We start from the raw sequence: 13945 nt of genomic DNA, 5'->3' as shown, positions 1-13945 counted from the left end.
TTAAGGTTCCTAAGAGCACAGTGGCCTCCATAATCCTTAAATGGAAGACGTTTGGGACGACCAGAACCCTTTCTAGAGCTGGCCGTCCGGCCAAACTGAGCTATCGGGGGAGAAGAGCCTTGGTGAGAGAGGTAAAGAAGAACCCAAAGATCACTGTGGCTGAGCTCCAGAGATGCAGTCGGGAGATGGGAGAAAGTTGTAGTAAGTCAACCATCACTGCAGCCATCCACCAGTCGGGGCTTTATGGCAGAGTGGCCCGACGGAAGCCTCTCCTCAGTGCAAGACACATGAAAGCACACCTGAAGGACTCCAAGATGGTGATAAATAAGATTCTCTGGTCTGATGAGACCAAGATAGAACTTTTTGGTCTTAATTCTAAGCGGTATGTGTGGAGAAAACCAGGCACTGCTCATCACCTGTCCAATACAGTCTCAACAGTGAAGCATGGTGGTGGCAGCATCATGCTGTGGGGGTGTTTTTCAGCTGCAGGGACAGGACGACTGGTTGCAATCGAGGGAAAGATGAATGCGGCCAAGTACAGGGATATCCTGGACGAAAACCTTCTCCAGAGTGCTCTGGACCTCAGACTGGGCCGAAGGTTCACCTTCCAACAAGACAATGACCCTAAGCACACAGCTAAAATAACGAAGGAGTGGCTTCACAACAACTCCGTGACTGTTCTTGAATGGCCCAGCCAGAGCCCTGACTTAAACCCAATTGAGCATCTCTGGAGAGACCTGAAAATGGCTGTCCACCAACGTTTACCATCCAACCTGACAGAACTGGAGAGGATCTGCAAGGAGAAATGGCAGAGGATACCCAAATCCAGGTGTGAAAAACTTGTTGCATCTTTCCCAAAAAGACTCATGGCTGTATTAGATCAAAAGGGTGCTTCTACTAAATACTGAGCAAAGGGTCTGAATACTTAGGACCATGTGATATTTCAGTTTTTCTTTTTTAATAAATGTGCAAAAATGTCTACAATTCTGTGTTTTTCTGTCAATATGGGGTGCTGTGTGTACAATAATGAGGGGGAAAAAAAAGAACTTAAATGATTTTAGCAAATGGCTGCAATATAACAAAGAGTGAAAAATTTAAGGGGGTCTGAATACTTTCACTGTATATTGCCTGTGGAAGGCATATGATCATAAAATATTCATCCAATCAGTGCATTCGGTCCAAATGCAAAAGTATGATGTCCTACCTGCCTGTCAACATATACCTCAGATCACCCGCTCGCGTAGACATCACACGTCATCAGCGCGGCTCATGCTATGCAGAGTTAGACAGACGTCAGTCCCCTTGCACCGTCCGCAAACGAAACAGTAGCCACCATCAGTTCCTCCTGAACCAAAACAACGAGCTTATGCTGCATTCATGCCATAACTACTGTAATTTGAAAGAGATGAAAACCTGTGACGTTATCCTCGGAGCGGTTCGTGACTCAAAATTTTGCAATTCAATGGCAACACTATCAACGCCGAAATGAATCTGCAGCAGTCTGGCGGTACAGGTTAGTGCTCTTCAAGTTACATGAATTATTATTGTAATGTTATGTGCTTTGAGACGTGAGGTAGTTTAACGCCGTCTCTCGGCTTGTGATGCTTTGCAGACTCTGCTGTGTGCGTTCATGTGTTTTGAAGGAGTGGCTTTGGAGACGCTCTGAAGGGAGGGTGGGATCTCATGCTTTCAAAGCTAATTTGCTATTGCTAGGCACTCCAAAAATTACCTACCCTACCTTTAAAGCTGCATTATGCAGCTTTGCCGACTTCTTCGCTGTTTTCTTGCTTTTTGCTCGCTGGTTTATCTATAGAGCTCCCCCTACAGCTTCGGAATAGATATTTGACAACACTGTCGTTAAAACTCGTTGGCTCATCCCATCTTCTCCCGCTGGTCATGTGCATTTGTTTTCAAAGAACCCGGCGAACGCACGGAGCCATGTCCACTGAGGTATGTATAATACACAGAAGGCTAGCATATAAATGTTTAGATAGTATACAGTACCAGTCAAAAGTTTGGAAACACTACTATTTTTAATGCTTTTGCAAGAAGTCTCTTATGCTCATCAAGCCTGCAGTTTAAAAAAAAAAAAAAAAAAAAAAAAAAACAGTAATATTATGAAATATTATTACAATTTAAAATAATGGTTCTCTTTTTTAATATACTTTAAAATGTAATTTATTTTTGTGATGCAAAGCTGAATTTTCATCAGCAAGTACTCCAGTCTTTGGTGTCTTATGATCCTTCAGAAATCATTCTAATATGATAATTTGATACTCAGTTATTATCAATGATGGAAACAGTTGTGCTGTTTAATATATTTTTTTGGAATACTTTTTTCAGGATTCATTGAGTAAAACGTTAACAGCATTTATTCATAAAAACAGCATTTATTCAAAATAAAAACATTTCTAACAATATAAATCGTTACCATCACCTTTTATCAATTTAACGCATTCTTGTTGAATTAGTTATAAAAAAATAGTTATTGTTCCCAAACTTTTGAACGGTAGTGTATATTGTTACAAAAGATTTCTATTCTAAATAAATACAGTTCTTTTTAACTTTTTATTCATCAAATAATCCTGAAAAAAGTATCTCAGGTTATAAAAAAATATTAAGCAGCACAACTGTTTCCAACATTGATCATAAATCAGCATATTAGAATGATTTCTGAAGGATCATAAGACACCAAAGACTGGAGTACTTGCTGATGAAAATTCAGCTTTGCATCACAAAAATAAATTACATTTTAAAGTATATTAAAAAAGAGAACCATTATTTTAAATTGTAATAATATTTCATAATATTACTGGTTTTTTTTTTTTTTTTTACTGCAGGCTTGATGAGCATAAGAGACTTCTTTCAAAAGCATTAAAAATAGTAGTGTTTCCAAACTTTTGACTGGTACTGTATGTGTGCAGTGCCGTAAAGCAGTTTGTTACATAGCGAGACCTTATATCACGCGATACTTCCTGATGCTGCGGCCAGCGGCCCCAAAGTTGCAAGGGTGGTTTTTCGTCTCACAGGCGCTCGAGGGGTGCGAGAAGACCACCATTCAACCCGAAAACAGTCATATAACCATTCCAATGACTCCGAAGCTGTTCGGTTAAGATAAAAAAGTTACTTAGTTCACCTTTAACATAACCTTGCCCCTAGCGGCCACTGTGGGTAACAGCAACACTCAAAGTTATTTAAAGTTAGTAAAAAGTCCTTGTATAATTCAGGATAGTCTGTAAAACAATTTATAGATAACACAATAACACAAACACATGATCATCTCGACAACAGCTTTATAAATACAACTCATGTAATAGGTTTGATGGATTGTATAATTGTACAGAACATGCATTGGTCTGCAGTCAGACACAAAGGAGGAAATATGTTGTTAAATGATACAAAAGTGTTTCATGTATATGTATGTTTGACATGATAGGGCTGCAGTTTTGCTACACATTTTTTCACAGTGTGTATCTTTTATTTTTTGGCTTCATCCGTGTGTGCGTGTGTGTGTGTGAGATCAAATGCTTTAAAAAAAATTCAAAAACAATTTAATCATCAGCTCCTTGCAAGTAACAGATATGTCATGGTGTGTCATTCGCACAAACGGTCTAATAAAAACTGCACATAATGTTTCAAAGGCATCAAAACAGCTCTGAGGTAATAAAGGGTGAAAAACCAGAACTAACACACAACAGTCACTAGTTGCCAGTCATTCACATCATAGCTAAAATAAACAACAGATAGCATTTTCTATTGAAAAGATATCTATTTAAAAACATTAATGAAATAGAAACAAAGTATCTGTTAATTGAGTCCATAGTCTTCAAACAAAAGTGGTTTTATACCCTTTTGCTCAGATTCATCATAGCATCCAACTAATGTTAAAAAAGGTTTACAGGTGTACTTTCAGTGACAAAGTCAATGATTGGAGCTTGTGAAAATATTCAACCAAACATTCTTTCTCCTTTACTCCAGTACAATAATCACATTCAAAAGATCAAATATTCGAGTCCACAAAGAACTTGTTAGGTCTGAATATAAATGATCTGTTCTTTTATCACGTGACACTTGATGAGCATACTCTAGTTTTACATATGCTATTGTAAATGCTGTTTTCAGACAAGACAATTCTCCCATGCGTGTAACATGATCCATTCTCAGCCTGAGAATACAAAAAAGACTCAGGCATCCAAGAAAAACAAGAGCGGGGGCAGGGGGAGGGGGCACCCGGGGCAGGGCTAACAGGAACATCTTTAAGGCATTTTGTTCAAATCAACCTTACATGAGAGGTTTATTTGTTTTTGTACAAATTCATAAAGGTAGCCATACTAAAAGTGCACTTAATGAAGGGGACCAAGCTGTCTTCAAACCGTGCTGCTCTCTTAAATCTCAATATGCTTGACTTGAAGATGAATATTCTGGTGTGATATAGCCAGAATGGACAAATGTATAACTGCAAGAGCAAGTACACATTCATTAATGTTCAAGCTTAAATTAGCCTAATTAGATAATCCTGCTCTCAACGTAACGCTCTTTTTCCATCTAACGTCACAGTGTCTGCAGAGATGCGTCTCTTAAACCAGTTCCTTTGGGTTCCTGGTCCACGTCATGTCAATGAAAATTATCCAGTTCTTCCTGTTTGAATGTAGACTGGGTAAACCCAGCCCGATCTGCCGGCGGTTTGATTTCGCCCTGTAGCTCAGGCTGGAAACCTGTACATTCTTCTATCCCTGCTTCCGTTACAAATTTGCAGGGACCAATCACAAACTGGCTTATCCACCTGGCGCGCTATTGGTGGGTTTAATCCAATCCGATTCCTTTTAACCTCTTGACGATGTTCAATGGCTACTTTAGTTTAGCAAACAAATCGCTCGAGTGGGTGTAAATACCACTCACTTTCATGTTTTGTTTTTTTGCACAACCTGCAAAAATCGCACGATGTTGACATGTTTCCTGCCTGGAGTTTTCTTGGCAAATTACGTCACCTGGATCGTTGGTCTGATAGGTTGAAGGACTATCCCAATTGCGTACAGAGTCATTTGAACCATGCCCGTTGATCACGCCTCTTGGGCAGTAGAAAATACAGAGCAGACTCCCCAGACTAATGTTCAATCTTAAAAGATTGAGCTTGGTCTGGAGATAGCCAGACTAGTTTGATTGGACATTGTTTGAGAAAGATTTTTGTAGATGTTACCAGTTGGTTCCTCAGAGGTCATGAAAGATCATTTTCTTCCCTAAATGTCAGAATGAACAGAGCGCATTTTCCAACATGCTCTTGTTCGTATTTTCACAAAAGTTCACAGAGATGCTTCTGTGTGGCATTTATTGATTTGCTTCAAGTTTTAAAATAGATCATCAGATTGTCTTCGATCAGACAATATGCATTTTCCAAAAGCAGATATGACACTTGAAGACAAACCAACAATTTCAACAGGTTTAACGGTGCACTCTTTTCTTTTTTTAAATTTCAGCCCTAAAGAAATAAATATGACTTTTGAATAATGTTTAAAATGATGACCATTCACATGGGATGAGCACTCTAGTCTTTCAGTAGCCTAATAAAAGCTGTTTTATTCCACATGAAGAGGGTCCTCTGATGGGGGGCGCCATTTTGAGATCACATGACCTCAACACCCATTTCAGTAACACACCTGTTATTGGACACTTTCACTAGTAGAATAAATGAATCATGGCCGACTGCGAATAATGCATTTCTACAATTGCATTGATAACCGAACACTTACTAGTGTGATGCTTCATCCAAACCACTAGGTGTCAGTGTGAGTCGAAGCACAACATTAAAAAAAAGATTGAGTGCACCTTTAAACCTGTTTCTAATGGTTTTCCAGAGCTTTCTCTCTTCCATCACAGTGTTCACAGGTCCAGCTCATTCACAATTCACTCAAATTGGCCACTCTTGTCCTCATCGTCACTGAGTCACGGAGCAGATATGTCTCTCTACGGCACTGTCACAGTGAAGACGCTCTCAGCAGAGATCAGAGACATAGTCAAAGTCTCGGAAGCTGTCCTGATCCTTCCTCGAGAGCACCCGCGGTTCACGAGGCGGAGTGAGATTCGCCGCTTCTGTTGTGAATTCCTCATCAAAGTTGCTGACATCTTCTTTTCCTCCGATAGACGGAAGGAAGGGAGGAGGGAGTTTACGGAGGAGAAGAGCCTCCCAGTCCATAGTCTGAGGGAAAATAGAGGAGCACAAGATGTTTGTTATTTTTCTTATTGTGGCACTTTGTGTTAGAAGTATGTCTATGAGCATATAATTAGAATATAAAAAATGCAGCACCAAAAAATTCACATTTTCATTTTCACAGTTCTCTATTATTGATCATATTAATAATTATTAGTAGTAGTAGTTTTAACTAGTTTCCACGTTATAAAATCGAAGACAGAAATATTACTGTTGTAAATTACAATTTGACTGTAAAACTGTTTTTTTTTTTTTATATTTGATAATTATAATAATGAAATGTGCTCAGACTATACAGTTATTTCATTCAATTTCAGCCTTTGATTTGATAATCGCACTATATCACGATTATCATGCAGTCTAATTTATTTACTTAAATTTTTACATTCAATATAATTAATTATTAGATTATCATCAACTCACGAACCCTTGTTTGGGAAAGCCTGATGTACAGTATGAAGAGAGGGATTTTTATTTTGAGATTTGCTTACATTACACGTTTTAAATAATCAGTGTTTTATAGATTAAAAATGTTTCCCACCCTGAAGAAAGGTTGTTTCTTAACATCCTCTGCATCTTTCTCACTGGAGCCCAGTCGTCTTTCTGGATTTCTCCTTAGTAACTGTATAAAACAATATGCAAAATCAAACTCTATTCTTACATCAAATTAAATGAAGAAAATCATGAGATTCAGCAGGTCATCTCCGCAGCTCTAAATGAATAAAAGAAAGATCTGTTTACCCTCCTCAAGATGCCAATGGCCTCGGAGGAAAGAAACCGTGGGTATCGAACTTCATCGTTCACTATGCTGTCAAAAACCTCCTCTTCATCATCACCTGGAAATGGGGACTAGAAAGACAGTTTTAGATCAGACAGATGCCAACACTGAATGAACGTTTCAAAACATTTCAAAAGCTCAAATCTCTCACCTCTCCCACCAACATCTCGTATATAAGCACTCCGAGTCCCCACCAGTCCACGGCCCGCGTGTACGACGTGTCTGTTAGAACCTCTGGAGCCAGAAACTCTGGAGTCCCACAGAACGTACTGGTCCGGTCCCCAAAACCCATACCTGAGAAAGAGACAAAAATGTCTGACAAATGTTCCTGGCTTCATACCAAGCCCAATCGACATGACCAGGCACATCAACGTGAACAAACAGTGAAAGAGAGAGAAGTCTTTACCTTCTTTACACAATCCAAAGTCGGCGATCTTTACGTAACCCTCTGTGTCAAGCAGCAAGTTGTCCAATTTAAGATCTCTGGAGAACAAACACAAAACATATATGCTATATACAGTGCATTTAAAAAATAAATTTAGACACAGCCAGAACATGTACTCACCGGTACACAATCTTGTTGTCATGTAAAAATTGAAGTCCTAAAACTACACAAGCAGAATAGAACCTGAAACACACACAAACACAAATTTAATTAGGCACTAAAAAGCTGGAAACCTTTTTTTTTATATGTTAATATTTTCAATCCTCTACCTTTAAATCTAAATATCACACAAATCCCTTTTCTAAGTTAATTAATAAAGTTGTTTTTTTTTAAAGAAATTATTACTTTTATTTATCAGGGATGCTTAAAATGTATCAAAATTGACAGACATTTATAATGTTAGATTTCTATTTCAAATATAACATTATAAAAAAAATCAGTTTTCATGAAAATATTAAGCAGCACATTGACGACATTGATAATAATAATAATAATGATAAATGTTTCTTGAGCAGCAAATTCTGAAGGATCATGTGACACTGAAGACTGGAGTAGTGATGCTGAAAATTCAGCTTTGACATCACAGGAATAAATTATATTTTAAAACATTATTTAAATAGAAAACAGCTATTTTAAATTGTAATCATATTTCAGAATATTAGAGTTTTTACTGTATTTTTGATCAAATAAATGCAGCGTTGGTGAGCACAAGAGACTTCTTTCAAAAACACAGCTGCTTTCAGGTTGTTTGATCCTTGTGGGGACATTTGATCCAGACAGTGTAGCCAAAACCTGAGAAAACATACACAGCCCGTGGCTCGGTGAAGACGTCTGTGTGTATGTGCATCATCAGGTCTCCGCCTGCCGTGTACTCCATGACAAAACACACATGTTCTGGGGTCTGGAAACATGCAAACAGGTTCACGAGGAAGGGGTGTTGCGCACTGTTCACCGTCTCAAAAATGCGCTTCTCACACATCAAACTGAGGGAAAGACAGAAAGAGAAACAAGAATAAATGTCTGAAAAACTCAGATCCTAACGATTGCTAACGACGATCAATTAATTGCTGATAATAATTTAATCCATAAAATGTATCGATGGTCGATTAAGCAATGTCATATTTAGAGTGTGTTGTTTTGAGGTGCGTGCGTCAAAACAAGTGCAGCATGAAAAAAAAAAAACCTGAAGCGAGCGCGCAGTAGTGGTGTATTCTAAATGTATCAATGTCTTCAAGTCATGTTTCAAATCAAGACTCATCAATCTGAGCGATTAAACCAATCCAAGCGCGTTCCACCTGTGAAACAGTGTCCAATTGGTGCACATCATCCCACACACCACCGTTTCCATTGGTTGAACTTTCAAATGATGATGGAAAACACTGCGTCATGATCACGAAACGATCGGATCCAGGAAGTCCTATAGCTTTAGCAAAGCGGCACGTCATGTCACTGATCTACGCATTGTCTTGTGTTTGAGCTCATTCCAGACCACCTGCTCTAAATAAAGGTATGTGATCTACTATGGTTTACTAATGTTGAGCGAAGTTACAAACAAAAACGTGGCGCAAAACACGTGTATACTGTTTACACGTGAGTCGGCAGTGCTTTTTCATAATACACACATACTTGGTAGAGTTTGGTCTCTAAGTGAAACAAATATGCATGTTGTATTCTGCTAATCGAGACATTTTTAACAATATATGGCAGGTTTATCTCATGTACGATGATTTTACAGATCACATTTTAATTTAAAGCAGTTATTTTTTCCATGCTATGAAAATAGACTTCTAATTTTTACATTTACATTTATTCATTTAGCTGACGCTTTTATCCAAAGCGACTTACAATTGCTATATATGTCAGAGGTCGCACACCTCTGGAGCAACTAGGGGTTAAGTGTCTTGCTCAGGGACGCATTGGTGTCTCACAGTGGATTCGAACCCGGGTCTCTCACACCAAAGGCATGTGTCTTATCCATTGCGCCACACCACCCCCCTTCTAATATGTCAGCAAATTTAAAAGCAAGTGTTAAGTGATGGTCATATTCTCCGAGCTCCCAAGCTTTTAAAACGACACCTATTTGAATTTTGGAGGTTAAGGTTAACGATTAATCGATTAAATGAACGTTAATTTAAACAACGATCGATTATGAGAATTCATGTAAATTGACATCCCTACTCAAAACAAAAAGTATTTTGTTTACCTTTCTACTTCATCTCTGGCCACAATGTCTCCTTTCTTTAGGGCTTTTATGGCGTACATGCTGCCGGACTTCTTGTATTCTGCCAACAGCACCTAACAGACACGCATATGATGATAGTTTCAGATAGAAAGAGAGCTAGGGTGAAGTTGACAGTTAAAAGAAGTGGTTAAAGGGATAGTTCACTTTGAAATTAATTTTTGATATGTTTTAGCTTACCTCAAGGGCATCCAAGATGTAGGTGTCTTTGTTTCCGCAGTAGTTTCAATTTTGATATTTTTAGGTCAAACCGTTCTTGTCTGTCAGTCATATAATGCAGGTCGATGGTCACTGTCTCAAAACACAAGCACAGAGTCCAAATTAAAACAATTCCCCATCGTCCAAATGAAACAATTCCCCATCATAAGTACACATTGATGGCCTAAGACACGAAACGAGCGGTTTGTGTGAGAAAACGAACAGTATTTATATCGTTTTTAGCTCTTGAAAACAGCACACGTCCAAATGGTCTGACGGCGCGGGCGAGTATAGATGTATACATAGATGTCGCCTTGGCTACTGCAGTTCATTGGAACGAAACCGTAGCAAAGCGACATCTAGTGTATATATCTATGCGGGTATAGATGTATACACTAGATGTCGCCTTCGCTACTGCAGTTCATTGGAACGAAACCGTAGCCAAGGCGACATCTATGTATATATCTATACCCGCCCGCGCCGTCAGACCATTTGGACGTGTGCTGTTTTCAAGAGCTAAAAACTATATAAATACTGTTCGTTTTCTCACACAAACCGCTTGTTTCGTGTCTTAGGCCATCAATGTGTACTTATGATGGGGAATTGTTTCATTTGGACGATGGGGAATTGTTTTTATTTGGACTCTGTGCTTGTGTTTTGAGACAATGACCATCGACCTGCATTATATGACTGACAGACAAGAACGGTTTGACCTAAAAATATCAAAATTGAAACTACTGCGGAAACAAAGACACCTACATCTTGGATGCCCTTGAGGTAAGCTAAAACATATCAAAAATTAATTTCAAAGTGAACTATCCCTTTAAAGGCGAAGAAGATCACCTTTCCAAAATGGCCTCTGCCAAGAACCGCAATTAGTCGGAAATCCTCCAGGCTCAAAGGGGTCTTCTTCTGTTTACTGCAACACACACAAACACACACATACTTAGGAACCACCAGATAGAGTTGCTTTATGTGTAAAAGGAAGGTTAGCCGAGAATCCTTATATCCTAAGCACATGCATGTGTGTCTGAGTGTACCTGTTCAGTGATTTGATTTGTCGCTCAGGAGTGGTGAGGTCAGGAGCAGAGAGGGGCTCAGTGGCCGCTTGTCGTTCCTGTGCCAAAAAGCAGAGAGAGGGGAGAGGTTACAGAGAGACGAGAGGAGCTAGACAGAAAGAGGAGTTGTGGAGAGTCTCTCACGGGAGTGCTTGTGTCCGCCACGTCTCGCCGGATGTCCACCTTCAGTGGTGAGTCATAGTCTAAACTCAACTTCTCCACTGATATCTCCCTGTAACACACAAACATATAACTGCAACAAAACCCACATTCCAGCTTGTTTATCAGATCAGATCCACACTTATTTTTACATGAGTATAATACTTATACTAGTGTGCACTGCTTAGTTGCTCTCTAGTTTAGATTTAGACTTGGGTATCAGGCAAGCATTTATATGTGCTGACTTATAGGATAGCTTACCTGAAAATTTAAATATGCAAAATCCTGGCCATTCTTTTCCATATCGTTCAAGTAAATGAACGTGATTTAAATTACATAACATAAAAACCAATTTTATGATAATTTTATGGAAATTTAAGCAGAGATGAAAACTCATCAGGGGCGAAAACAGACAAAAAAGTTCAACTAAAATGTATTAAATATCAGATTAAGATTTTAGAATGAGGATATAGGGAAAAACTCTCCCTAGACATAGTAAAAAAAAAAAGAAATAAAAAAAAAGTTAACATTCGCACTTTTGTTTTTATGGAACCATTCAATAATAATAATAATAATAATAATAGTAGTATATATTTGAATAATAATAATAATAATAATAATTCTATTTTAAATATTTTTATTAAATTATCATTTAAAACGAGAAACCACTATAATAATAATAATACTACTGTAAGTACAGTACAATACTGTAAAAGTACTGTAAAATAAAAATAATAATTATTGGAATCAATTTACATTACAAAATTACAATACCGATATTCATGTTTTTTTTTTTTTTAAGTCTTAAACTTTTATTTTGACGGCCTTTTTCTCTTTTGTTAACGAAAGATCAATCCACAATTCTCAGATGGTACAGGCTTTAATTATTTTTACGTCTATGAATACACATGTATTGTGTGTGCACTGAATGTGTGTGTGATTTACCCTGTCTGTACAGTGTGTGCGTGCGGGCTGTAGGTTCCTGTGTTGTTGACGGTTGGTATGGCATTCCTCAGTAACCTCACCCATGTGCCGATATCAACGTTCATCTGCCGAGCTCGCAAGAAGGCCTTCCCTGTGTGTGACCGCAAACACACACACACACACAAAAGAAAACAGCTTTGTTTAATCTCTGACCACTAGATGGAGCTCAACACCATTTGATTCACATGCCAATGATTAAAGTCAACATGAAATGCCATTCTGGTCAATTTTAAGTGCATTTGGATAAATTAATCAAAAGATTAATGCATTTATTTTCAATAGAGAGAAATTGTATCTCTTACCCTGTTGTTTGGAGAAAACTTTCTTCTGCCGTTTTAGCCGTGGAACCCTCTCAATCACCGGGTTAAAGAAGGTGACCTGTGGAAGACAGATGCCATGGTGCCCAGTAGCATCAAAGATTTTATTTGGTTGGAGTGTGTTTATAAAGCAACCTATGCAATAAGCAGTGAGAGTGATTCCCTTTATGAACATAAGAGACATATTTTTGAGTGTGCAGTTGTGTGCGTACCTCTGCCAACAGCAGTCCCTGTGGTTCTAGCTCTAGTTGTACTCTGTGTTTCTGGTTGTCCAGGAAGTCCTCCAACTTGAGAAATTTCAATGCACACAGAGAGCGGTAGTCTTTCCAGTACACAGCGATCTCCATCTCTCTGGACTGCACACATAAAGACACACACAATGAAATATTTTAGTATTATTTAAATACTATTGCAGTATTTATTCATATTTTGAATTAACTTTAATCTCTAGTTTTTTCGGTTTTTATTTTAGTTTGGTTTAGTCATTTTTATGTGTGCTTTTGTCTTTTTTGTTATTTTATATTTTACATTATAGTTTTTCATAAAATATTTATATTTTATTCAGCTTTATTTTAATAACTGGAATGATTTTTAATAGTTTGAGATAACAATAGTTTAGTTTAAGTTTTAGTCATTTTGTTATGTGCTTTTGTCATTTTTGATTGTTTTAAAAAAAAAAAAAAAAATAATAATAATAATAATAATAATAATAATAATAATAATAATATATATATATATTAAAAAATTATATAAAAATTATAATGACAAAACTTGAACTGATAAAAAAAAAATATATATATACAGTGCTATGCATAAGTTTAGACACCCATGCTAAAGTTGACTAAAAAGAGGAATAAAAAATCATCTTTTGGAAACTGAACTTAATGCCTTAATTTAAAAAATTAGGAAAAATCCAACCTTTAAGGACACCAATTTTCTTTGTGAATGAATAATGCATCGTAAATAAATAAATGTTCTTCCTTAAAATACAGGGTGCATAAGTTAGTACACCCCTATGTTAAATTCCCATAGAGGCAGGCAGATTTTTATTTTTAAAGGCCAGTTACTTCATGGATCCAGGATACTATGCATCCTGATAAAGTTCCCTTGGCCTTTGGAATTAAAATAGCCCCACATCATCACATAGCCTTCACCATACCTAGAGACTGGCATGGTTTTATTTCAGTTAGCCTAATAGCTAGTTTGATTTGCATTGAGAGATGATCTTATGGAAAGTACCCCATGCCAATCTCTAGGTATGGTGAAGGCTATGTGATGATGTGGGGCTATTTTAATTCCAAAGGCCAAGGGAACTTTATCAGGATGCATATATATATATTTGCATTATTTTTTATTTGTTTTAGTAATTTTAGTACTTAAACTTATTTTTAGTTAGATGCCAATATTTATACAAAATTTTATTTCAGTTTTATTTCAATAGCCAAAAATTATTTTGAATAGCTTCAGTTAATAATAATAACACTGACCAGAGAGATTTAACAGTATTTGTTCAGCATGTAGTTTCAATTAACAAATAATCGTACCGATATTATTAGGGGTGG

General features: G+C 37.4%; 1 protein-coding gene across 3 annotated transcripts in view; it reads right to left on the bottom strand.

Moving 5' to 3' along the window:
- Positions 1 to 3276: 3276 nt before the first annotated feature.
- pkn1a (protein kinase N1a) overlaps positions 3277 to 13945 on the bottom strand; it is a 50261-nt gene continuing 39592 nt past the window's right edge. For all 3 annotated transcript variants that reach the window (XM_084401878.1, XM_084401876.1, XM_084401877.1), the window contains exons 9-22: positions 12596 to 12739; positions 12369 to 12444; positions 12028 to 12157; positions 11068 to 11155; positions 10906 to 10982; positions 10709 to 10784; positions 9632 to 9723; positions 8235 to 8411; positions 7549 to 7611; positions 7390 to 7466; positions 7135 to 7277; positions 6947 to 7054; positions 6747 to 6827; positions 3277 to 6193 (exon numbers count right to left, since the gene is read on the bottom strand). In XM_084401878.1, the coding sequence (XP_084258004.1) occupies positions 5990 to 6193; positions 6747 to 6827; positions 6947 to 7054; positions 7135 to 7277; positions 7390 to 7466; positions 7549 to 7611; positions 8235 to 8411; positions 9632 to 9723; positions 10709 to 10784; positions 10906 to 10982; positions 11068 to 11155; positions 12028 to 12157; positions 12369 to 12444; positions 12596 to 12739 (1536 nt within the window). In that variant the 3' untranslated portion in view covers positions 3277 to 5989. The remainder of the gene's footprint in view (positions 6194 to 6746; positions 6828 to 6946; positions 7055 to 7134; positions 7278 to 7389; positions 7467 to 7548; positions 7612 to 8234; positions 8412 to 9631; positions 9724 to 10708; positions 10785 to 10905; positions 10983 to 11067; positions 11156 to 12027; positions 12158 to 12368; positions 12445 to 12595; positions 12740 to 13945) is intronic.

Source organism: Rutilus rutilus, assembly GCF_951802725.1.
Source record: "Rutilus rutilus genome assembly, chromosome: 2".
Lineage (NCBI taxonomy): Eukaryota > Metazoa > Chordata > Actinopteri > Cypriniformes > Leuciscidae > Rutilus > Rutilus rutilus.
Note: the sequence above shows the minus strand (reverse complement) of the source record. Positions and strands in the feature narration are given on the sequence as shown.